We start from the raw sequence: 27,483 nt of genomic DNA, 5'->3' as shown, positions 1-27,483 counted from the left end.
TCTTCAATTCCAGAAGGCTGATGACTAATGGGGCTTTTGGGAAGGGGGGATTTGCTTGTTTTTTGTTTTTTTACTGGTAGAACAAAGAGTCTGATAACCCAAATCCCAAGAGGAAGTTACAGACTGAAAATAGTTTAATATTTTAAAATTAATATGATACTTTAATATTAAGAAGCAGGGGACATGAGGATCTGTTCTCAGGAAGGCCCCGAAATGTCTCTCTCAGTTTCAATAGCACCTTGGATATACTCTAGTACAGCACATAACACACAGCATTCCTGGTAATTGTGTCTGTCTGTCTCCCAGACTAAGCCGTGTGGTCTATTATCCTAGTGTCCACAGGAATATAGTCCGCCAGCCCTTTTTGAGCTGTCTCCTCTCAGGCTGGTTTTGTCGCGTTCACAATTCGTCCTACCTTTCTTTGTTTCACAGGCCTCAGTCCCCACTGCATGCAGAAGTGTCTTGTGCATCCCTGCCTTTCCTTTAGTAGCCACGCCCATGCAAGTCATAGTGGGTCCGGCTCATCCTCCCTCCAAGGCTTCTCCAAGTTCCTCATTGGCTCCCATTCAGTTCCACGCCCCCGTTGGTAACTGTTCTGTGGAACTGCACACGTGCACGTGGGTGAGCTGTGGGAGGAGATTCTGCCTACGCACACCACACCATTCTGCTCTTCCTCAGCTGCACCACATTACCGTGGGGCTGGAAGAGAAGGACTTCTTTCAAGGCTTGCTGCCTTCAGGCTTCTCCTGAGAAATAAGGGGCAGGTCCTCTCTGCCCTGACATCCTCCAAGACGTATTAAAAATGTCTCTCCTTTCTCATCCTCTACCTCCACCACATGGCTCAGTGTAGGACGCCCATCTCAGACACTCAGTAGCATCAACGTCTCAGTCATGTTCTCTCTGAAACTTCGCTCCCCACCAGTCACTTAGACTTTAATGCCTGTCTGATGGGGAACCACTCCCACAGCATTGCACATCCTTCTCCGGACTACAGTTAGAAAGTAAACTCAATGCTTAAGAACTCCTTTTCTCTCTCAAAAGTCTGACTCTTCCAATAGGAAGCCTGATTTTTAAAAGTCAGGCTTTTTTAAAGTCAATTCAGAAACTCAATTTTTACACTTTTTGGGGCCAAATCAGTGAATGCTACCAATAGGCAGTAGCCTATGGGGCAACAAGAAAATTTCAGGACAGAAAAGCATTGGTTATTATTTTGTAATTTTATCTTGTCACCCTAGTCTGTGTGTTATGTGAGGACTTGGAAATGAACAACGGAGGCATTTGGATATGGTTTTCTAAAGTCAAATAATGCATTAAACTAAGTCAGCAGAAGTCTTGGGAACTATATCTAGCATCATTGAAAGTCAGAGCTGGAAAGATCTGGAGAATTCATCTTTGTCTAATCCCCTCACTACAAAGGTAAGGCACTGAAGCTTCTGGGAAGCGGGGAAGAGATGGAATCAAATGATTTGCCCAAGGACATGGAAACAGACACTCCTTTTTTATTTTTAGCTACAATCTATTCAGTGCTTGCTCTGTGGCAAGCACTCTTCTGTCACTACATAGTCATTGTCTCATTCACTCCTCCCAGCACCCCTGAGAATTGGTATGATTCAGCTCATTTTACAAAGCAGTAACTGGGGCTTACAGAGGTTAATTTATTTGCCCAATGTCATATAGCTCTTAAATGGAGAGCCAGTTTTCAACGTCATGATGTTGGATGCCAGAGCCCAGGATTCTAACCTGAACCTACTGTTTCAGATACAATACAGAGAGCTGAAAATAGAAGGAAAAATAAGGTACCCTACCTGGCCCTGAGCTGCTGGATCTGCTGACAATACAAGCTACTGTTGGTTTGCTACTGTGACCTGCAGTGATATTTCTATCAGGTCAGGAACAAGGATTTCTCCTTGGAAATCTACCAGTTGCAACTACTCACTCTTAGGCAATGTCGTTTTGTGCAAAGATGACAGGCCTTAGGGTCAGAAGGTTCTGGTTCTAACCTCAACTCTGCTACCCACTCATCAGTTATGAGTCCTGTGTTAGCCTCTCTTCCCTACCTGCAAAAGCATAAAATGCCCATCCCAGTTAGCTCATAGGACTGTGGTGAATTTCAAAGAAGATTGTAGACTAGAAAGCCCTCAGCACAAGGTGAAAAATTATTGTAAATACACATCAGGAGTCACATTGCATGTTCTCCCACAAAGGTTTTCAAAACTCTTTATAAATAATTACAGTCAGTTCATGAAAATTTTGGAAAGGAAGGCACAATGTGGTTCATAGTGGGAGGGGGAGGAGGAGGAAAGAAATGAACCACAGATAAAATGAATAGCATTAGCCGTGTTCTGGCTTGTAAGTTGATTGGTGGTCCCACAGGTGTTCAAATTATTAGTATGCTTCTTAATATATATGTTATACAGACATTCTTTTCTATTAATGTATTGAAAAATAAACGTTTGAATTTTTAACAAAGAAAGGAAGGCATTACTGGAAAAAAGCTGTAAAGCAAGAGGTTAGAAATATGTGGACTCTTTTCTGAGGAACTTTTATGTTTAGGGTTCTTATATGGAGGGAGCTTAAGACCACACAGGTTTTGTGGGTAGAGGGGGGTTGAAAACAACATCCTTAACCACTGCCTTCTCTAAACTCAGACCCCACCAAGTTTCAGCCTCAGTTCAATTAGGTGCTCACTTTCCCCATTTGAATGGAGGAGACCATCTCCTCTTCCAAGAAAAAACTCTCATCTAGTCTAGAGAGATAACATATGTGTCATAACTATAAATTTATTTGGAAGAACAACTGGGCTTTACATAGGCCATCTGGAGAAGACAAATATTTCATGTAAGCATTCGGGAAATTTCACTGACAACATAGTCAGCTAAATGAACTGTCTTCAGCATTGCCAAAATGAGAAAATTCCATCACATGTGAGGAAGGTATCTCAACAATCACCTCAAAATAAATACAAATCAATCTTTTAATTTAACTAAAACATACATAAAGGGCAGCTGTATGTCTTTTCAATGTACTGACAACCAAATACACAGCCTCTGCAGAGAGATGAATTGGGTTCAACTCCACAGGGACAGCTCCGAAATCACTGCACTCATCTACTCACGTTTAAAGAAATATGTCTTCCTGCAACCTCCCCTGCTTTGCACACCTTCCACTCCTCTGAACACTGGATGTGACATCATGGAAGAGTGTTAGACAGTAGATCAGAAGTCCTAGTCCTACCCTCACTAATTCACAGAATGACCTCAAATCCTGTTGCCATTCTGTTTTAGATTATCCCCTCTAAAATAAAGAAATAATTCCTTCCCAAACAAGTTTTAAATGATACATTAAACAAGATGGACTTAATTGGTATTTATACGACATTCCATCCAAAAACAACAGATTGCACTTTCTTCTCAAGGGCTCATGGAACATTTTCCAGTATAGATCATATCTTGGGTCACAAATCAAGCCTTGGTAAATTTAAGAAAATCGAAATCATATCAAGCATCTTTTCCGAACACAATGCTATGAGACTAGATATCAATTACAGGAAAATATCTGTAAAAAATACAAACACATGGAGGCCAAACAATACACTACTAAATAACCAAGAGATCACTGAAGAAATCAAAGAGGAAATCAAAAAATACCTAGAAACAAATGACAATGAAAACACGAAGACCCAAAACCTATGGGATGCAGCAAAAGCAGTTCTAAGAGGGAAGTTTATAGCAATACCATCCTACCTCAAGAAACAAGAAACATCTCAAATAAACAACCTAACCTTACACCTAAAGCAATTAGAAAAAGGAGAACAAAAACCCCCCAAAAGTTAGCAGAAGGAAACAAACCATAAAGATCAGATCAGAAATAAATGAAAAAGAAATGAAGGAAACAGTAGCAAAAAAAATTAAAGTAAAACCTGGTTCTTTGAGAACATAAAGAAAATTGATAAACCATTAGCCAGACTCATCAAGAAAAAAAAGGAGAAGACTCAAATCAATACAATTAGAAATGAAAAAGGAGAAGTAACAATTGACACTGCAGGAATACAAAGGATCATGAGAGATTACTGCAAACAACTATATGCCAATAAAATGGACAACCTGGAAGAAATGGACACATTCTTAGAAAAGCACAACCTTCCAAGACTGAACCAGGAAGAAATACAAAATATAAACAGACCAATCACAAGCACTGAAACTGAAACTGTGATTAAAAATCTTCCAACAAACAAAAGCCCAGGACCAGACGGCTTCACAGACAAATTCTATCAAGCATTCAGAGAAGAGCTAACACCTATCCTTCTCAAACACTTCCAAAATATAGCAGAGGGAGGAACACTCCCAAACTCATTCTACGAGGCCAGCATCACCCTGATACCAAAACCAGACACACATGTCACAGAAAAAGAAAACTACAGGCCAATATCACTGGTAAACATAGATGCAAAAATCCTTAACAAAATACTAGCAAACAGCACATTAAAAGGATCATACACCATGATCAAGTGGGATTTATCCCAGGAATGCAAGGATCCTTCAATATATGTAAATCAATCAATGTGATACACCATATTAACAAATTGAAGGATAAAAACCATATGATCATCTCAATAGATGCAGGAAAGCTTTTGACAAAATTCAACACCCATTTATAATAAAAACCCTCCAGGAAGTAGGCATAGAGGGAACATAACTCAGCATAATAAAGGCCATATATGACAAACCCACAGCTAACATGGTTCTCAATGGTGAAAAACTGAAACCATTTCCTCTAAGGTCAGGAACAAGACAAGGTTGCCCACTCTCACCACTATTATTCAACATAGTTTTGGAAGTTTTAGCCACAGCAATCAGAGAAGGAAAAGAAATAAAAGAAATACAAATCAGAAAAGAAGAAGTAAAACTGTCACTGTTGCAGATGACATGATACTATACATAGAGAATCCTAAAGATGCTACCAGAAAACTACTAGAGCTAATCAATGAATTTGGTAAAGTAGCAGGATACAAAATTAATGCACAGAAGTCTCTTGCATTCCTATACACTAATGATGGAAAATCTGAAAGAGAAATTAAGGAAACACTCCCATTTACCATTGCAACAAAAAGAATAAAATACTTAGGAATAAACCTACCTAAGGAGACAAAAGACCTGTGTGCAGAAAACTATATAAGACACTGATGAAAGAAATTCAAGATGATACCAACAGATGGAGAGATATACCATGTTCTTGGATTGGAAGAATAAACATTGTGAAAATGACTCTACTACCCAAAGCAATCTACAGATTCAGTGCAATCCCTATCAAACTACCAATGGCATTTTTCACAGAACTAGAACAAAAAAATTCACAATTTGTATGGAAACACAAAAGACCCCAAATAGCCAAAGCAATCTTGAGAAAGAAAAACGGAGCTGGAGGAACCAGGCTCCCTGACTTCAGACTATACTACAAGGCTACAGTAATCAAGACAGTATGGTATGGGCACAAAAACAGAAATATAGATCAATGAAACAGGATAGAAAGCCCAGAGATAAACCCACATATCTATGGTCAACTAATCTATGACAAAGGAGGCAAGACTATACAATGGAGAAAAGACAGCCTGTTCAATAAGTGGTGCTGGAAAAACTGGACAGCTACGTGTTAAAGAATGAAATTAGAACACTCCTTAACACCATACACAGCAATAAACTCAAAATTGATTAAAGGCCTAAATGTAAGGCCAGACACTATCAAACTCTTAGAGGCAGAACACTACATGGCATAAATCACACCAAGATCTTTTTTGACCCACCTCCTAGAGAAATGGAAATAAAAACAAAAATAAACAAATGGGACCTAATGAAACTTAAAATCTTTTGCACAGCAAAGGAAAACATAAACAAGATGAAAAGACAACCCTCAGAATGGGAGAAAATATTTGCAAATCAAGCAACTGACAAAGGATTAATCTCCAAATTTTATAAGCAGCTCATGCAGCTCAATATCAAAATCACAAACAACCAAATCCAAAAATGGGCAGAAGACCTAAATAGACATTTCTCCAAAGAAGACATACAGATTGCCAACAAACACATGGAAGGATTCTCAACATCACTAATCATTAGGGCAATGCAAATCAAAACTACAATTAGGTATCATCTCACACTGGTCAGAATGGCCATCATCAAAAAATCTAGAAACAATAAATGCTGGAGAGGGTGTGGAGAAAAGGGAACACTCTTGCACTGTTGGTGGGAATATAAATTGATACAGCCACTATGGAGAACAGTATGGAGGTTCCTCAAAAAACTAAAAATAGAACTACCATACAACCCAGCAATCCCCCTACTGGGCATATACCCTGAGAAAACCATAATGCAAAAAGAGTCATGTACCACAATGTTCATTGCAGCTCTATTTACAATAGCCAGGACATGGAAGCAACATAAATGTCCATCGACAGATGAATGGATAAAGAAGATGTGGCACATATATACAATGGAATATTACTCAGCCATAAAAAGAAATGAAATTGAGTTATTTGTAGCAAGGGGGATGGACCTAGAGTCTGTTATACAGAGTGAAGTAAGTCAGAAAGAGAAAAACAACAAATACCATATGCTAACACATACATATGGAATCTAAAAAAAAAAAAGTTCTGAAGAACCTAGGGGCAGGACAGGAATAAAGACACAGACATAGAGAATGGACTTGAGGACACAGGGAGGGGTAAGGGTAAGCTGGGACGAAGTGAGAGATAGCATGGACGTATATACACTACCAAATGTAAAATAGATAGCTAGTGGGAAGCAGCCACATAGCACAGGGAGATCAGCTCGTTGCTTTGTGTTCACCTAGAGGGGTGGGATAGGGAGGGTGGGAGGGAGACCCAAGAGGGAGGAGATATGGGGATATATGTGTATGTATAGCTGATTCACTTTGTTATACAGCAGAAACTAACACACAATGGTAAAACAATTATACTCCAATAAAGGTGTTAAAAACAAAGAAATGTAATCAGGGTAAAAAAAAAAAAAAGAAAAAAGAAATAATTCCTTCCCTATTTACATCTTAGAGTTTTCTGTGAAGATACGTTTAACACCTCACGTTAGCATAATATTTTATAATTTAGTAAGTGTTTCAAACATATTATTATTTCATTCACAACAAATTTATGCCCATTTTATAGATAAGAAAATTGATGCTGTATTAGGGGGAAAGCAGGGCTATAATAAATAAGCTGTAAAACGTCAGTGGCTTAACACAATAAGGTTTGTTTCACATTCATGTAGCAGTGTAAGGCAGGTATTCCTGGACACTGATTAGCTTTCCAGCATGAGATGATTGAAGAGCCCGGGCTCCTTCTGTCTTGTGGCTCTATAAGGCCCTAGGACCTTGGAGTCTCCTGCCTCCAGCTAGCAGACAGACAAGGAGAGAGTGGAGAAACCCACCCTCTTCTAAGCAACCTCTTCCTGGCAGTGACTCAAATGAGTTCCACTCATATCTCCTAGGTGAGAACCAGTTAATGGCTCCACCTAGAAGCAAGGGGTCACTGAGCAATGTAGCTCCTGGTTGGCAGCCACTTCTCAGTTATGATGCCATTCGGTGGAAGAGAGAGCATAACTTATGGTGAATAATCATCTCTGCCATGAGAGAGAGGTTATGTATTTACCTCAAACCTGCACAACTAGTAGGTAAGTGCATTAGCTATCTATTTCTGCACAACACACTACAACAAACTCAGTAGCTTAAAGCAACACCCACTAGTTTTCTTACAGTTACTCTGGGTAAGGAATCTGATCATGGGTTAACTGGTCTCTGCTTCAGAGTCTCACTAGGCTACAGTCAAGATGTCAGTCTCGGCTGTGGGCTCATCTGGAGGCTCAACTAGGGAAGGATCCACTTTCCCACTCACATGGTTCTTAGCAGCATTTGGTCACTTCCAGCTGCAGGATTCATGGCAGCTTCCTTCTTCAAAGCCAGCAATGAAGAAAGACCCTAGAGTAAGTCAGCTAGCAAGACAGAGTGATATACAATGTAATGTAGTCATGGGAGTAAAATCTCATCACCTTTGCTATATCCTACTGGTTAGAAGCAAGTCACAGGTCCACCTACACTCAAGGGGAAGGGATTACACAAAAACATGAATATCAGGAAAGGGAACATGGGGGCTACCTTAAAATTTGTCCGTCACAAAAAGAAACTCAAGCCCAGATTTCCTGACTACGAATCTAGTGTTCCTTCTATTTAATTATGTGTCCAGCTTTGGATTCCAAAGTTATTATCTATGATAATGTGGATAATATTTGCATATAACATACCCAGTTGTTATGAGGAACAAATGAAATAGTGGATGTGAATACACTCTATAAGCTATAAAGTACTCTGTAAATTTAATGGGTATTTATTACTATTTTATCCCCTTGACTGTGATGTTTCTTTACTCTTCTTGTCTGTTTAAATCCTACTCTTCCTTCAAGGACCATCTAAATGTTACCCTATGTCTTCCACAAAGCATGTGTATCAGTTGGTACTGGGTTCAGTTTCACATAACAAAAGAACAAAATGATGGCTCAAATAACATTGAAAGCTGAGCTCATAATATAGATCCACAGAGTCACTGGAGATCCAGATTCCTTCCAGATCTCTGGTCTGCTTGGTCTAGAGTGTGGCTCTTGTCCTCAAGGTCCACGATGGTTACTAGAGCTCCAGCCAGCACAACCCCAAACTAGGCAGCTAGGAAGAAAAAATTTATTTTATAGATGCTTCCCCAGAAGTCCCACCCAATACTTGGACTGATGTCCTCTTAACAAGAACTCAGTCCCATAGCTATACCTGGTTACAACAGAGACTGAGAGTTACAGTTTTCAGTTGAGCATGCTGATATCTTGAATAAAAGTGGGCTTCTGTCAATAAGAAGGAGGAAGAAAATAAATGTGGGGACAATAAATAGTTTTTGCTGTGGGATGTTTTGGAAACATCAAGTATACACATCTACCCAGAGGAAAGACGATAAATAAGAATTTTGGTAGTTTGGAACCATATTGTGGGGAGCCTAGAATTTCAGGCTAAGGAACTGGCCTTCATTTGGCACCTAATAAGGAACAAGGACACTATGAAAAGGGTATTTTAGGAAGCTGAATCTAATGGTGACTTCATATTTGGAGAATTTTATTTCTAAGACTACTGTAATCTAGCAACAGAGTGAAAAGGTTTGAACACTCCCTGAATGGTGATGACAGAGAAGAAGAAAATAAGGGAGTGATCTTAAAGGAAGAATCCAGTTGTGTGTAGAGGGCTGGAGAGTGTAAAGAAGGTTCAGATGTTGCCAGCCAAGTTGATGGGGAGACAAAGGTGAGACCGAAGAACCAAAGGACATACAGTATCAATAAATTAGAAAAGCAATTAGAACTCCAAGGCAAACCACCAGAATTAAGGAAAACAAATGATGAGGAGGGTAGTAAATTTGAAAAGTAAAGCAGTTAAATATGTATGAGAGAAATATCTTAAATATATACCATCTCTCAAGCCGTGGGGCCTTAGATAGGCCCCCTACCCTCTGTGGACCTCACTTTTCTTCACCTGAAAATGAGGATAATAATTCTTACATTGCAGGGTTAGAGTTCCTGGTATACAGAATTCACAGTAGCAATGACACCTACTTTTTCAATTCAAAAGGTTAAGAGAGGCACATCTGGCGGGTGACCACATGCCTGGCTGTGTGGCTCAAACAGACACCTGTTGAAGCAGGTCAAGTTCCTTTCTCTTCCAGGAAATTATATGAATCCAGTGGCTTTAGTGGGAAACCCAACACGGGGGGACAAGCAAAGAGAAACACAGTCTCCCTTACCCCTGTTTGAACTCAGGAGTCTTCAAACGCCAACCACTTCCACTGGCCACTGACAAACATGTCAGTGTGTGTCGGCAACTGCCAGCATGGCTGGGGCCGCATCCAGTCCCTCCATGAGAGCACTACTAGCCAGCTCACAGGCCACGCTCCAACCACCACAATGAGAGGCTGGGGACATCTACCCCAAGACCAGAAAAAGATCTGCAGGAAACCTTAACACCTGCCCCAAGGCCACACCCACAGACCAGCAGGTGAGACACCCAACGTGGAAAATTAACATTTGTTTCTGTCCAATCAGAGGGTTGTCAGGAAAAGTTCTACTTCAGTGACCACTGAGTGAATGAATGAATCAATGACTCCAAGCTTTTGTTCAGAAAGTTGAACTATAGATATAGGACAGGTGATTAATCCACAAAGTATTTTGAACTGTCACAAGATGATCCACTCTCTCAATTTCATCTGTAAATATAATATGACAACAGCAGAACAAAATCTCCTGAATTGGAATTTATTAGGAGTTGAGAGAAGGAAGAAATTTAAGACCTTTTGGCCATGTAGCAATTTCCCATTATTTAAAAAAAAAAAAGGAAGTTGCTTATATGACATTACTTACTTCCTTAGTAGAAGACGAAGTTGAACTTTTGGCCTCAGACTTTGGCTTGTGTCTATGAAACTGGATTTTCTTCTAATGATGTAAGCAATTATTTGATGAGACCACTTTAGAAAGAAATGAGATCAGTACTAGGAAGTAAATGCTTCTTGCTCCAAAGCAAATCTCACTAGAATTCACATAACCACTTGGAAAATGCTACACTTAAAAAAAAAAAAAATCTGACTTGGTGTCATTTCAGTGATGACTATGCCTTTTGTTAGCTGAATGACTTGTGCTGCCAAGACATATGATTTCCATCCAAAACTACCTCAACGATGTGCTAAAAATAGCGAAGCAAAATGAACTGAGCACAGGCAACCAAAGCCAGACTGAGTGTTGGGGTCACAGTATAAATAGAAGAAAGAAAAGATGGAGAGAAAACAAGGTCAAAAAGAAAACCAAAATGTTTTTCTTTAGTACAGACTGAGATTCCCAGGGTACAGTGAGGAAAAGGGTTACTTGTTACATTGCTTTATGGAAAGCTGTCATGGTTTACACATTCTGAGATTTTCTGAGAGTTGTATTCCTGCAGATCAGCATTCTCTCCTAAAAATAGAGGTTTGTTTACAGAAGAAAAGCACTGATACCTGCCTTCTCACTGGTCCCCCTCAAAGTGTAACTATAGCATTGTGGAACCTCTAACTCCCAGTATTATTAAACCCCTTTGAGAGCCTATTCAATCACACCTTTTATGTTCAGGTCAGTGTTATGTTCTATGCCAAAATCTACCACTCTGCAGCATTACAAAATGTGTGTGTTTACTGTTGAACATGGGGACTTGCCTCAGGCGATAGGGGTGGAATCAGGTATAGATTAACAACGAGAGATATTCGAGGCCTCAAATGTTCTTTTTCTCCAGGTCACTCTAAAAGGGGAGAGGGAGACTTCTGGAACGTCTTCCTCTACTTCCTGTGAGTTTGTGATAACTCTGCCCTGCCTCAGACTGGCTGGCTGTCTGCCCTGGCCCTGACCAGAGATTTTGTGCTCTGCAGCTGCTGAAAGAATCCATGCCTCTGTGGCCTCCATTGTCTGGGGTAACGCCCCACACTGGCTTCTCTACCTCAGACAGGAGTTCTGCATCAAGCAGGAAGCTGCCAGAAGCTCCTGGACACAATTATCTATCTTAGCTAGACTCAGGTTTAATTACGCTAATATTTAATTAGCTCAATAGTTGATGCTGTCCAAAAAAGTACTCTGAGGGAGACATTTAAATTCTATAAACATTGTCAGCAAGGTTTATTGTACTAGCTTTATTTTATTTATTTATTTTTAATACAGCAGGTTCTTATTAGCTATCTATTTTATACATATTAGTTATATATGTCAATCCCAAACTTGCTTTATATTTAAACGATTAAAATTAGGCCCTACTTGCAACTATACCCCAATAAAAAATAAAAATAAATAAAAATTAGGCCCTACTTAATTGAAAGGGAAATTCCTTAAGAATGCATATTCAGGGGCTTCCCTGGTGGCACAGTGGTTAAGAATCCACCTGCCGATGCAGGCGACACGGGTTCAAGCCCTGGTCCGGGAAGATCCCACATGCCGCGGAGCAACTAAGCCTTTGCGCCACAACTACTGAGCCTGCGCTCTACAGCCTGTGAGCCACAACTACTGAGCCCACGAGCGACAACTACTGAAGCCCACGCGCCTAGAGCCCGTGCTCCGCAAGAGAAGCCACCGCAATGAGAAGCCCGCGCACCGCAACGAAGAGTAACCCCTGCTTGCCGCAACTAGAGAAAGCCTGCACGCAGCAACGAAGACCCAATGCAGCCAAAAATAATTTTTTAAAAAAAATGCGTATTCATTGCTCCAAGCCTGAGCTTTCCCTTTTGTCTTGCAGAGCCCTAGGGTTTCACAGGGTTGCCCCAGAATATCAATGGAGGCAAAAGGAGACCGAGTGAATGGAGCTCTGGGTATCTGGAATCCTATCCCTGATCCAATGAAAGTATTATCTTTTGAAGTTCTAAGGGCAATTTCAGTTGGGGGGAAAAAAAAGAATTCCCTAGCTAAAAAAAGAAAAGTGCTTGTGTATGTACATGTATACATATAAAATACTATACATACATTTTTATAAAACCATTTGTTTTAAGACTGTTTCATTTTCAACATACTATAGCTGTAAACTTGAACTCACTCTAAATGTGAACCCATCTAGCTTAAGTAGGAGGAAAAGATTTTATTGACTATTGTATCTGGAAATTCATAGGGTTTTCTGGCTTCAGGCATGAGTGAATGAAGGGTGTCAAACTATACCATCAGGATGGGTCTCGCTTTTTCTCTCCACTTTCCTCTATGTTCGCTTTATTCTCACAAGGTACTTTCCATGTGGCAGCAAAGAAGATCCCCAAGATCTCTAGGTCAGCATGGTTCTCTTTCTCCAATCTCAGAAAAAATAAGAAGCTATCTCTCTATATCCCTTTTGCTCTTTCAAAAGACTCTCCTTGACACTCGTAGGTCATGTGTACACCCTGGGAACAAAGGAAGTCCTCTAACTGGCCATCCTTGGGGGGATGTACCAACCTCTGTGGCAGAGGAAATCGATTGCCCTATACTGTAACATGGCAACAACAGGAAAGAATACGGGTAAAAGTAATAACATTTACCCTCTGCATCGCGGTAGTATCAGACCTCAGTTTTCAAAAGAAAGCATAGTCCTAAAACATCTTTAATATTCTTTGCTCATTAAAGCCAAATTAGAATTTATCCAGGAAAGTCACCCAGTTATTTAAAGAGACATGAAATATGTATACTTATGTATGTGTAATTTAAAGAAACATGTAAGATTGAAAGTAAAGGTTGAAAAACGATACAATATGCAACCACTAAGCAACCCCCCACCGTCCCAAAATTCAGAAAGATGGGAATGGCTCTTCTACTTCCCCTTTCTCTGCTTCTCCCTTTCCTGAACCCTTCAGTCGTAAAGCCACAGTGGTGCAGAGTAAGGTGGGCCCCATGCTGGTGGCGGGAAGCCTGCGGTGGACCAGAGCAGGTGTCAGAGCCTGTGCAGGGGCCAGAGAACGTCCATGGAGGAAGGACCCACAGGACTCATTTCAGGGGGAAGTGACATGATTCGATTATGATGCTAAAGGATCAGACCAGCTGCAGTTCATCAAATAGACTATTTTGGAGAGACGAGCAGAGGCAGATTAATCAGTTGGAAGATTCTTACTGTAGCCCAGGTGAAAGACGATGACTGCTTGGGCTCAGGTAGTAACGGTGAGAAAGAATAAATGGCTCCAAAAATAAGAAAAGGAAACGTTTCAGAGGCAAACAATTCTGTGGTTATAAACAACCCTCTCCTATTGAATTTTTTGTTTTGTTTGGGCAGGGGGAAGGGAGGGTGTGGTGCATGTAGGTGCACATGCAGAACGAGGAATCCAGTCACCTGCATTTTCCCTAATTTCATCAGAGAGCACTTACTCACCCTCTGTAGCTCGCTGCTCAAATATCCTCCCTTCCACACCCCCTTTCATCCCCTGCATTAACCACTTCTTCAGACTCCACAGCATTTTGCTCCTGGGCCAGAAAAAAAAAAAAAAAGGCCTTGCCTTGCCACTTCCTCTTGTGGTTAGTGGTGTTCGTCTTCAGGTCCAGATTCTAAGTTCCTGCAGTGTGGATTGCTGTCTTGGGCAGCACAGAGCCTCAGTACCAGCAGAGTGAATCATCATATGCATTTCATAAAGTATGTGTTAAATATCTAAACAAAATCACTGTTTAATAGAAGCATTTTCAAAAGAGAGGTATTAAACCAACGGATTTATTGGGCGAAGCTACAGCATCTCATTCGTCACTCTACTGGTTAACCAAATTACTGTAGAACCTGCTGAATAAGTCCTTCCTCTGCCCCATCCTGAACAAAATTCTGGCTCTTCAGGAACAATTTCAGAACCTGCTTTAAACAATCAGCGCTGAAAATTCCTTCCAGTTAGGAAGTTTGGAACTCTTTCACTTGTGCCTGATTTAGTAACAACCAGATGTCAGGGCTGCCTGTGTCAGCAGATGGTTGCTATAATAAGCAAGCTTTAACCAAGGTCAAACCTTCCGTCTGCTCAGCAATGAGCACTGTCAGGTGTGCATTCCATAGAGATTAGGGCCCCCCCTTCTCCCAGTCACAGAGCTCGATTGCACTGATGCTATACTCTAGCTGTAAGAGAAGTATACTTTCCTGTAAGCTCCTTCTACAGAACGCTTAGGCATTTACTATCCCAGGCTTATATATAAAAAAAAAAGATCACTCTGAATTCCTTGTGATGGTTTTGTCCAAACATGTTTCTTGATTTTTTTTGTTTTCCACCTGCTTTAGTGGATTTCCGTAAGCCCATCAACTTTGTCTTCCTTTGTCATTGCTGTGTCCCCAGACCCAGAGCAGCCACACATAGCAGTCACCAAATACAGGTGTTTTACTTTATAAAGCTTGAGAAACAGTAATGTGAATGCTTTCCCAAGAACGCTTTCGTTCCCAGTTGATTTTTACAATTGGCAAGAACTTAAGTCAAGGGACACAATTTTCAACTCTACTCAAAAAAAATTAAATTCACTTATTTTTAATAGTAATGAGTATCATATTTCACCTTGTGAAGAGACTGACTCTTTGGTCTCGGTCTTCCAGGCATCTCACACCCTAATCATAGCTTAGAGCTCAAAGGGATTCAAAATATTTTAGTTCACCAAGACAGAGTATAAATACTCTATTTTCAAAGCTATCTTGGGCATCTTTTCCAGACATAGAGCCAAGAGGCCAACAAGTAGCCAGAACTGCTATATGCTTCCTACAACAGTAGGGGGCACCCATAATGGGGATTTTTGACTCCCATGAAGGGCCATCAAAGGCTTTGATGGGACCCCAGCCCAGGCTGTAACATGGGCAGTCAGAGAACTTGCCAGTCACCCAAATATGCAGAAAATACCACTGCACCTGCTTTCAGCTGCCTTCATGTTGTTAGGTTTTAGCAGTATGGATGCTAAAAACCTCATAACTTTCCCTGTGTTGGTCCATATCTTCCTGTATATCGCTTCAACTTATAAAAAGCCTTCAGCAGAGTATTTAATTTTCAAATTAAGTTATAATTCTAAAGAAGTATTTTTGTTCTTTATATTAAAATAATGACTCAGAGAAACTATATTTCTTTTGAAAGTTGTTGCTTTCTAGAACTTTTATTTCTACCAACATGTACACACCCTCTTTCTATATGATAAAAGACAATTATTTTGATGGCTTCCATAAACTAGCAAGAGGGTTATGACCACTCAAGCCAAAGACTGAAGGAAGATAGGTTATCCCAGTAGATAAGCAGAGCAGAGAGGCCAGCTGTTGGCTTTCACCTTGAGGGTGTTGGCTGAGCCAAGCAAACTTCAGCAGTGGCTTCCAGAGCCTCAAGGACCTAAGGGACAAGAGACAAAGTTGAAGGCCAGCCCAAGGTGGGAAGTCTAACTAGAAACCCTTCTCTGAAGGGTGGGATCTCAAAGGGCTACACCCTTTAAGTAAGAAGAAAGTAGAAATCATCCATCCCTCACTCCCAGATGCCAGCCTGATAAATTGTCTGTGTCAAACCTTAGTGCTAAGTGAAAGGGAAAAATAATTCCCCCTAAGGATTTAAAACCACTTGGCAATTAAAAGGCAAAAACTACTTATAAACATAACAACATGGAAGAATCTCAAAAACATTATGCAGAGAATTCAAAGCCACCAGATGGCCTCATTTGGGTTTACAGGCTAAATTCTCACTATTTACATGGTTCAATAAATCTCAAGCCAGTAAATTAAAGTGGTCCTGGGTCGACTGTGCCCTAGAGCAGGGGTAGGCAAACTATTCCAGGTGAAGGGCCAGAGGGTGAATAGTTTAGGCTTTGTGGGCCATCCAGTCACTGTTGCAACTACTTAACTCTGCAGCTGTAGCGCAGAAGCAGACACAGACAGTGAGTGAGCAAATAAGCGTGGCTGTCTTCAATAAAATCTTACGGAAACAGGCAGAGCACAGGATTTAGCCTATGGGCTGTAGGCTGCTGATCCCTGATCTAAAGGCCTGAAGGCAGATAAAATTCCAAAGATGACATCATCATAAAAATTCTCTAACCACACAAAGAAATGACTCCATCAATGAGAAGCCACAGGGGGATAAAAAGACTCAGACTCGCAAAAGATCGAAGACTTTGGAATAGTAGGAAAAACATATAAAATCAATACACGTAAGATGCTTCAAAACTTATTGAAGAGTAAGCACTTTTGAAAAAGAATCAAATACTCAGGGAACTATATTCAATATCTTATAATAACCTGTAATGGAAAGGAATCTGAAATAGATAGCTATCTATATGTATATAGCTATACTGGGTTGGCCAAAAAGTTCATTTGGGTTTTTCTGTAAGATGTTATAGCCAACCCAATATATGAATAACTGAATCACTTTGCTATACACCTGAAACTAACACATTGTAAATCAACTGTACTTCAATTTAGGAAAAAAAAATCAAATATAACTCATAGAAATGAGATATATAAAAACTGAAATTAAAGACTCAATGATGGGACAGAACAGTAGATTAGAACTGAAGAATTTTTGAAATGGTACAATCATAAGATTGTCCAGAAAGAAGTCTAGCTAGAGGCAAAGAAATAGAAAATATAAAAAGGAGATTAAGAGACAGGTAGGATACAGTGAGAAAGTCTAATATTTGTTTAAGCAGACTTCTAGAAAGACAGGAGAGGGCAAACGGGAAAAAGACATTATTGAAAGGGATAACTGAAAATTGATGAAAAATACTAAACCACAGATGAGAAACCAACAAGTCACAAGCAAGATAAATAACAAGAAATCCACACCTAGATACATCATAGCGAAGTGGTAAAATAACAAAAACAAATAATCTTAAATACACTCAAAGAAATATTACCTTCAAAGAAGTAATATTTATGCCTGGTAGCTGACTTCTCAATAGAAACTATGGAATGACCCTTAATGTGTTTAGAGAAAAATAACTGTTGATATAAACATAAACTTCTATAACCAGCAACAACTTTCAAGAAGGTGTACAAAATAAATAAACTTTCAGAAAACAAAAACTGAATTTGCCACCAGCAGACTCTCAATAAGGAACGTGATCCCAGATGGAAGGATTGAGATAAAAGAGGTAAGGAATAAGAAAGAAAGTGGTCAACGTGTGGGTAAACGCTGACTATATAAAATAACCAAAGTGATGATGACAACGACTACGATATTTTGTGGGATTATATAAGTAATTAAAATGCATAATATCATATAAATTGGCAGGAGGAATGAATGACTGGAAGTCAAGGTCCTTGTATTATTCAGGAGTATAAGGATAGTGATCAATTTTAGACTTTGATAAGTATGCAAGTTGAAATTTATAAAGTAACCACAGAATAAAAACAAATTAAGACCATTAGACTCCAATTTAAGTAGAGAAAATGGATAAAGTAATAAATCCAGTAGAGGGCAAGAAGAAGAGAGAGATTTTTAAAAATGGAAGAAAGGGAAAGCACAAAACAAGATGAAAAATGAATCCAAATATGTTATTACACTAAATGTAAGTGTTGCTCTCATACGCTGCTGCTAGGTTGTGTAAAATGGCACAAGCTCTTTGGAAATGTTTGGCTGCTTCTATGCTAAAGGTGAAATGCTCATACCCTATCCTGGAGCAGCCTTAATTCCTACTATACAAACAACTAGGGAAACTCTTGAGCATACCTAAAAAGAGATATGCAAGCATATTTACAATAAGCTAAAAGGAACCCTACTGTCCATTGACTGTAAATGGAATAACAGTTTGTGACTTTTTCATACCTTCCAGGATCCAGTCATTTTCTACTTATTGGCCTGGTAACAAGCATGCAGGTATCTATTTTTATCACTGCCCTTAAAGTGTACCTGCACACCTTCATATACATTTGTGTGTGTTCTAGAATTTCACAATAAATAGAAAGAAGACAAGCGAGAATCAGAGAAGTAAGTTGTCAAAGGCTGAAAAAGCTGATGAGTGCTAGAGCCACAATTAGAAAATGTCTTTATGACTCTTTATCTCATCTTAACCATTACTCCAAAAAAACATCAAACACCAGTAGCATCAATTGGCTAGAAACCAGTGTTAAAAAAAGACAAAAGCAATCATATAGCTTTTGTCAAGTTCCTAATAGGGCCCCTAGTTTTCGGTACCAATCCTAGATCCCATCCTCCCCGCCAGCCTCCCAGCACAAGCTACTCAGACCCAGCAAGAAGCAGGTTAGATCTGCAGTACCACGTTTAAGAAAGTACCATATTTCAGAAACAACGACTGAGAGCAACTCTGGTCAAGAGGCAGCCCTCATGACCACAGTAACTTTTCTGTAGTCACGAGAAACCAATAGCCCTTATCATATATTTGCAGGTATCAACAGAACAACCCAAACGCAGCATGTGCACCGAGGGGATAACGGCAAATCACTAAGACAAAGTTGAGTTGGCCTTGGAAAGTCTGCTTATACAAGAAAACTTTCTTTGCCACTGTTCTTTGTCCCAGGCTGTGATCTGGGACTATTCCCCCTACACTCTGAGTGTATTTGCTGATTCAGACATGGCTGCTCTTCCAGTCCCGGAATGTGCCAGGACATTTCAGAAACCCTTGGCATTCTTGAAACTCAATGTCTATAAATGTCACCAAGACAAAGGGTAGGACTAAAAAAAGGTAACCTCAAGGCTCAGTGAATGAATCTGTACAAGGGTTAGATGAAAGTTCTTATCTAATGGGATTTTTCTACCAAATCCTGCATACCCTTGATATCCCAATACAGTTACAGAAGACTCAGGAATACACACAATATTTCGGGCACAATATTTCTAAAGTGAGTATAAAATAATATTAGGGAAGGCAAGTCCAAAGAAGGAGTATAAACTAAATCTGAGCAGTATTTGCTTTCTAAAAACATGTTTTCAGTAACACTGTAATTCCTAAAACAACCTGAAAACTACCTACAAGAAGGTTCTGATTAAAATACCATTAGATTTTCTAGTGAATACATGACAGCATTATTACTTTCACAGTGCCCTTGGAAAGATACATATTATCAGTGTCCAAACAAAACAGCTGTTAGTTGTTCTATCAGCTTTTCTGAGAACTGACCCAATTAATAAAATGGATTTATTAATTCAAGCTATATTGAATATGAAAAGGAAAACGGAAAAGGAAATCTTCTGAGAAAAAACAAATAAGATGAAGAGTCACCCCAACATACATATTTGGATTTGCTGATTTTCGGTCAAGCTCACCCTCAGGAGAGTTTTTGTTTGTTTTGGGTGGGGGCAAAGGTTAAAGCAAGAACAAAGGGAAAAGATGGGAGGAAGTGAGAAGAGAAGGGTAGCTGACCAAGATGGTCAACTGTTCCACAAATCTTCCCTTGGGATCAAACTCCTATAGCTTGATAAGAAGAATACACACTGATAGCGTTGGGGCAGGCCTACCTAGAGTCAGTTAAGAGAGAGTTGCCTGAGTTCACCTGCAAAAGAACGGAATCCAAGGGTCAGAGTCCAGACAACTAGGCTAAAAAAAAAAAAGAAAAAACACACCAAAACCAGCGGTTCATGTTTCTCATTTCCCAGATGTTCCAGCCCCAGAAAATCTAACTCTGTCATTGAAATGAAAAACAAACAATCCTTGTTTGTAATGGAAAAGAATTTAACTTACTCAAAATCAGAAGAGGGTAAGAGGGTAGAGGTGCAGGGAAAATAATGCAACAGACATTTAGAAATATAGAATTTATTTATATTCACCGTAAGACAGTGTCACATTTTGTACATGGCTACCAGAAGAGGAATAACACTCTGATTGCACTAGATTGCTATCAACATTGCTTATTCTGTGGAGTCGGGAAACACATATTTTCCCCTTTAAAAAACTTAAGGCTCAGTTTCCAAAAGGTAATTTTACCACTTATTTTCCTGTTTAAGGAACTGGGAAAGTTCTGAAATAAAGGACAAAGGGGTGGAGGAGGAAGGACAGTGCCACACACTTCACTCACTCCTACCCCCGCTGAAGACACTCAGTGTGTTCTGTGGTTTTGTCAAAGGCTCCTCCTATCTGAAATGTGTTTAGTTACAAGATCAAACAAATCAGTAGATGGGAGAGGCCTTAGGTATGTACCTATAGTAAACAAACGGGAAAACTAAAAACTTTATCACTAGTTGCTGGCTAACGTATGTTTATTTGCAAGTTGCCTGCAGATAAGTGTGCACACATAGTCATGTGGACTCACTTTCCTTTGGTAAAGCTCACCAAACAGGATGTCTCTTCTAACACACTAGTAAAAAATATTTAATTTCCTTTCAACTTTCAGATCAAGTGGCCACAAAGCTGTCCTTTCTCCTAAATACTGTCTTCCATTTTTCTTTTCAACCTTGTAGTAGAACAAAACCATGATAGTAACTCAAACTGGTGTGTAATCCCTGTTTCAGTGATTAAAGAGAGTGGGAGGAAAGAGCGTGAGAAAGCTAATCGTGAACAAAGTTTGGGGTATTTTCTTGAGAATTACCATATCAACGAGTTCCCAAAGTGTTTTAGAAGCACGTTTTCCTGTACAAATATTTCATTCAATCTACAATGACATAATCATTTTACAAAAGAGAATCTGTTCAAACTCAGTAAACTACCTTACAGTTCATGAGGCTAATGCTATAACAACAACAAAAGCCAAAAAGGGCACCGTGGGTTCTGCCTCTGGCATCAAGAGGTAGAGACAATCACTGGGTAGAAAAGATTAACAATAAAAAACAAAAATGGTAAAACAAAACAACACGCCCTCCCCTCAAAAAAATAATCCACCACATTCCATTTCTAAGGACTAGTTCTGGAAAGCCTGGGTGGCATTCAGTCTAATTCTGAGTTGAGAGATCCATTGCCCACAATCATCTTGCTGTAATTCTTCTGCTGCTCTTCCTTAAAGGTGTCCTTCACCTTGGCTCTCTTCAGCCCTCCATCCCTGAGAACAGAAAGACAAATAAATAAAAGATACTCCCAGCAGCGATTTAAAAGTGTTACCTATTAATACATGCTGCATGGGGCCATGACATTTAGCAGCTGGTCAGCGATTAGGCAAAAAACACTGGATTTGGAAGCAGAAGGAACCAGATTTCAATCTCTGCTCAGCCACTCAATCAGACCTGTGTTACTTTAAGGCAGGAACAATCTCTCTGATGTTTGATTTACATAAAACAATCTCTCTGCTCAGTTTCTTTTTATAAGTTAGGGCTGCTATATTCAATATTTGGATACTGTATTAAAACTAGGATTGTTTACCTATCTTTTTCCCCAAGGAAAGTAAAGTACTAGGTATTTTTAATCTAAATCGACCTATATCTTACTAGAAAGCCATATGGAAAATTTTAAATAAACACACAAGAAATGGCGAGGATACTGAGTATGTGTGGATAAATTCCTTAAAGAGAAATGGGTTCATCATTACTCAAATCTAATCCTATGTCTAACAAGTCATGTTTTTATTCAAACCACTATATTTCAAGTACTTATAATCTTCCATATTCCAAAACAGACTCAAAATAAAACAAGCAACAAAAACATAAACTGCATTCAACCAATAATAGTGCCTATGTAAGCAGCATTCCTTAATTCAGAGCCGGTGAATCTTTGAACTCTCTCCAGGGTGGAGAAAACAGACCTGCCCGGGTTATAAGTATTCTGTGTGCACTTCCTTCTTTAGACAACACAAAGAAACAACAAGCTGGAAGAGCTGGAAGGGGACTGGACTGTCAGGACCACTCTCTCTCTCCTAATCTCATGTTTTAGATTTTAGATTTTAACTCCTAGGAGAGCATGGACCAAGAGCTTGCTTACTTTATACTCTGCCTGTTTAATTTTAACCCAGCTAAGCATGAATGTTTACCAAGTGCTCTCTAACGATGATGAATGGATCATAGGTTAGCCAGTGAACTCAATGCCATGAAGACAGTGACCTACAAACAGATGGCCGCCTGAGACAACTGCCATGTCCTGGCCTCTGAAGTCAAAACTAAGACACGGCCCACCAGGAGGTCCTCAACTTAAAAATAGACTCCGGTCCACAAATCTTCCAGGGAGTCAGTTGTAGGAAATTTCCATGAAATAAGGTTATAAGTTGTCGTTAGGTCTCCAGAATTGTCCACAAGAGCCTCTTTTATCCACATGAGCTGCCTCTAACTATTCAGAGCATCTTTGTGAATTCTGAATAGTAAGAACTAGGGAAGGGAGGGAGAGACAGAAGAAAGGCCATTCCTCCTTTCCTGAGGTCCAGGCCAAAACAGATAAAAATTCACAGTCAGCAACATTTGTCCTTGAGCATCCTGACATTATTTTTACACAATTCTCCCTCCCAAGCATTCCAGTAAACCTCACGCTGCTCTGAGCACCCCAGCTGTGACTTGCCACCCCTAGAGACTTTAAAGTTTTACCTAATTCCCCTTTGCAATGACAGCAGATCTTAGCTCTTAAGGAGGGCAGTAGCCATATATAAAAGCCACTTTAAGATGACACAATTAAATTCTCATTTAATCTAGGGGGAAAAAAAATCTAGACATGTTAATTCATATCCAAATGACAAACACATCTAGAAAGGCAGTGAGCCTATTTTCTTTTTAAAGAAGAGGCCAGGTAATTAAAAGTAACTTTTTATTATTAAACTGCAGATGGCCTGATAAAAGGAAATTTTAAAACTCTGAGGATCATGTGTGCCATTTCGTTCAAGCCAATCTGACTGGGAGTCTGTCCTGGAGCTAACTCCCTTAGGTTATTTTTGTTTCACAAGGGTTTCTTCCTTTCCTTGGTATCTGAGACTATAGATCCAAAGCTCTAAGCTTTTTATAATGGCTTCAGGGCAGGAGCGGGGCTGGGATGTCAGGTTCAGAGGAAGGGGGATAAAGAGTAGAAAACAATGAACAAGGAAGAGGAAGCCCATTACACATATGAACATGGGTCACTAGGACACCCCTAAACTAGGACATTGGTAAGCCTGTCATTTCATGATGGTAGGATGTCTGCAATTTAGTTTCACATATTCCAGTTTAGAGAGTGTAATACAAATATTAGTCTTAACCTGTCTTAACCCTAGTCTTGACTTTAGGGCCCTAAAGTGAGTTGCCCTAAATCAAGAACTCATACTCCCAGAGTGGTCAACTAGGCATTTAATCAGAAGGCCACCCTCCAGAGGTGCCACTATAAGGTTTCAGCTATCTTGATCTCCCATCAACCTCCCAAGCTTTGTTAATTAGCATAATGAATTTTAGAAATGGGTTTTCACTGTAGAAATTAGTAGTTTGTTCATTAGCATGACAGATGCCAGAGACAGGCTTTCCTAGGTGAAATTAGTTGTGTTCAAGCTATGTGAATGGATAAAATATTTTAGAGACATTCCCCACCCTTGCATTAAAGGGTATATAAGAATCTAGCCAGCCCTTCTTCCAGAGGCTTAATCCCTAAACAGTCCTATGTTCCTCTGCGGGTTCAGAAGGCTTTGGTTGCCTGGCTGACAGTCTGACTTGGTGAGCCACATCCTGCTCCTACAACATTGCCAAAATTGCCTCCGATGAATTTTTCAAACACCAAAAAGACAGCAGGACTTTATTACACTTACAGGACTTGAAGTATGGACTATTTTGTGCCAGTTTGCAAATCCTATGTCTGTGTGTGTGTGTAAGAATCAATCTCCTATTATAACCTTCACTGATACAGACTAAATGTTTGTGTGCCCCCCAATATTCATGTACTGAAGCCCTAACTCCTAATAATATGGCATTTGGAGATGGAGCTTTTGGGAGCTAATTAGGTTTCGATGAGGTCATCAGGGTTGGGCCCTCAAGATGGGAATAGTACCCTTATAAGAAGACACACCAGGGCTTCCCTGGTGGCACAGTGGTTAAGAATCTGCCTGCCAATGCAGGGGACAAGGGTTCGAGCCCTGGTCCGGGAGGATCCCACATTCCGCGGAGCAACTAAGCCCGCATGCCACAACTACTGAGCCTGTACTCTAGAGCCCGTGAGCCAAAACTACTGAGCCCATGTGCCACAACTACTGAAGCCCGCACGCCTAGAGCCCATGCTCCGCAACAAGAGAAGCCACCGCAACGAAGAGCAGCCCCCGCTCGCTGCAACTAAAGAGAAAAGCCCGTGTGCAGCAACGAAGACCCAACGCAGCCAAAAATAAATAAATTAACTAATTAATTTTTTAAAAAAGACACAACAGAGAACTTCCAGCCTTCAGAACTGTGACAAAATAAATTTCTGTTGTTTAAGCCACCCAGTCTATAGTAGCTTGTTATGGCAGCCTGAGCAGACTAATACTCCCACCTACATTCAATCTTGCTCAAAGAAACAAAAAACTGAAGCCATAGATATCCATACCTAAAATATTTCGCTTATTTCCTGTCAAGTTTTTAAGTTTTCTTTAATATAGTTATAGCTGGAGTTAAATATGAACAAGTCTGTAAGTTGCCCCTTGCCTCCCAGGGCCCATTCCTCCAAATCCATTCTCACTTTCTTCTTCAGTGAAAGTTTGACACGTGGCCATGCAGAACAAAGACTACATTTCCCAGATTCCTTTGCAGCAAGGTGTCAGTTCAAACAGATACAAGTGGAAGTGGCTTGTCCAACTTCCAGCCTGTGCTCTTAAAGACATGAATGTGTCCTTCTTGTTTTAGTTCTTCCCTGCTAGCCATTTTGCTGTACTCACTGGGTAGAGGTGGAGCAGCCATCTTGGACCATAAAGTAGAAGCACACCAAGGATGGTAGACCAATACAGAATGAGCTGTTGTAGCAGTCTAGACTGCCTATGTTTATGTATGGGAGATGAAATTCTATCTTAGTTAAGCCATCGTTATGCTGTATAAGCCACTGTCAGTGTCAGCTAAACCTCCAGCTAACAAGCATAATAAATGACATTATTAAAATTGAGTTTTTTTAATTTAAAAAAAAGTGATAGTACTTCTGAAAAATTTCTTACCAGGGAAGCTCAGTCAACCCTCCTTGTATGGCAATAGCAGACTTAACCCGGTTAGCAAACTGGACTGCATCTTCTCCTTCCTAGAAAAAAACAATCACAAGTACTTTCTTAAGACAGAGTTTTCAAATAATGCTTTCAAATGTCTCACAATCATTTAGATTTGTTTTAAAGTATAAGATTCATATTTTAGCTCAAATATGCTCTATTCTGAATCATAGCAAATATCATTTGTTCTATTAAGAAAATGTACTGTTTAATATTTTTATCACGTGTATATATGTTTATTATGCTCTATATTAGCCTTATTCAAGATACAAAATTCTACAATACCTGCAGGTTCAAGAAACCAATGGCAGTTGTAAAAACTATTATGGAAAAGAGTCTCTGAATATAAAACCAGCTTGATTTTGAAGGAGCTAGGTATATATACTTTTTAATGACTAATGCTGAGAAAGCAGAAAGTCCAACTGTAGCTAATGTGAGGAAGGCAGACACCCAGGTTTTCAGGTAAAGGTTTTCTTGCCTTTATCTGACTAGATAAAGCACCAAAGACCAGCTGTCTATGGCATACCTCTCTGGTCACGGGGGGCATGTACCACACATCACAGACAATTGCCCAGCTGGTCATCATTCGAAGCAGGTAGCTCACCATGTTGTATTTACTACTGTTCCAAAATGCATCACCAAACTGAGGATTATACTGAGAAAAGAGAAAAGAAAATGCATTCCAGTTAGGAATTAAGTGGCAGTTTCTCTTATCCATGTCAATGGATGATAAGCCAAACATCTCTATCAGACCCCCCAAAAAAGAGAAGCTACTTCACTTGACAGAAAGGATCCAAAGAGCAAACTAGATGTAGAAAACAAATTTATGGTTACCAGGGGGTAAGAGGGGGAGAGAGAAATTGGAAGATTGGGGTTGACACATATGCACTACTGTATATAAAAGAGTTAACTAATAAGGACCTACTGTATAGCACCAGGAACTCTACTCAATACTCTGTAATGACCTATATGGGAAAGGAATCTAAAAAAGAGTGGATATGTGTATTTGTATAACTGATTCACTTTGCTATACACCTGAAACTAACACAACATTGTAAATCAACTATACTCCAATAAAAATTAAAAGAACAATTTAAAAAACTACACTCCATTAAAAATTTAAAAAACAAACAAACAAACAAAAAACCCAAAGAGCAAACCAGGCCATATAACTCACCTGACTAGAGCCAGAGAGCACTGATACAGGAGGGTTATTGACATGACTCTTAAATATCTGTCTTCCCACTTAACTGGAAGGTGGGTGAAAGAAGGAACAGTATCTGTTTTGCTTATCACGGCATCCTCAGTACTCAGACACTGGCCTGGCACACAGTACCACCCCACATATCTATATACATAACTCAGTAGAGAGAAAAAGTGATCAAGCAAATGGGGCAATTGGTCAATCTGAGTAAAGAGTCCACAAGTATTCCTTATTCTTGCAAATTTTAAGTTTGAAATTATATCAAAATGACATTACCAAGTCACTGCCCTCTTTTGGGGGGGTGAGGGTGTTTTACCTTAATGGCAACTGGATATATGGTTCCTCCAATTTCAAAGCTTCCCTTTTTAAACATCATGACTGAAGTATTGTTGATGCAAGTTCCTATAAGGAAATGGGAGTAGAGGGTGAATATTTTTTAAAGCAGTCATTTTTAAAATGAATCATTTTGATATAAAATAATTTAAAATATTCAAGTCATATCAAATTACAGATTTTTTTTAAAAAGAAAAAAATATTACAGATATTTTATTATCATTTTACAAATCAATTCCTGCTTAAGTAGTAGTAATTCGACAGTTCTAAGCAGGTTTAATAACGAACTTTTACTTTATTATTGGCTACTCTAAAGATACAATTTCCTCATGACAGGTGACAATTTCAGCACATCTTAAAATAAGGACTTTAAAAAGTTATGGACAATACCTTTCTAAGTTCATTACCCAGAAACAACTTCTAAGGTCAAA

At 39.6% G+C, this 27,483-nt stretch overlaps 1 protein-coding gene across 4 annotated transcripts in view; it reads right to left on the bottom strand.

The window, feature by feature from the left end:
- Window positions 1–27,483, bottom strand: part of GPAT3 (glycerol-3-phosphate acyltransferase 3) — a 100,131-nt gene that overhangs the window by 22,113 nt on the left and 50,535 nt on the right. For 3 of the 4 annotated variants that reach the window (XM_022599477.3, XM_022599476.3, XM_089912188.1), the window contains 4 exons: window positions 27,036–27,121; window positions 26,042–26,170; window positions 25,471–25,550; window positions 20,228–21,462 (listed from right to left, as the gene is read on the bottom strand). In XM_022599477.3, the coding sequence (XP_022455185.1) occupies window positions 21,351–21,462; window positions 25,471–25,550; window positions 26,042–26,170; window positions 27,036–27,121 (407 nt within the window). In that variant the 3' untranslated portion in view covers window positions 20,228–21,350. Of the gene's footprint in view, window positions 1–20,227; window positions 21,463–25,470; window positions 25,551–26,041; window positions 26,171–27,035; window positions 27,122–27,483 lie in introns of those variants that run through there. The other variant, XM_089912189.1, reaches the window with a different exon arrangement.

Source organism: Delphinapterus leucas, chromosome 5 (assembly GCF_059928025.1).
Source record: "Delphinapterus leucas isolate spDelLeu-1000000601 "Yukka" chromosome 5, BTC_Dleu_Yukka2, whole genome shotgun sequence".
NCBI classification, from domain to species: Eukaryota; Metazoa; Chordata; class Mammalia; order Artiodactyla; family Monodontidae; genus Delphinapterus; species Delphinapterus leucas.
This window is presented reverse-complemented; position numbering and strand designations above follow the sequence as displayed.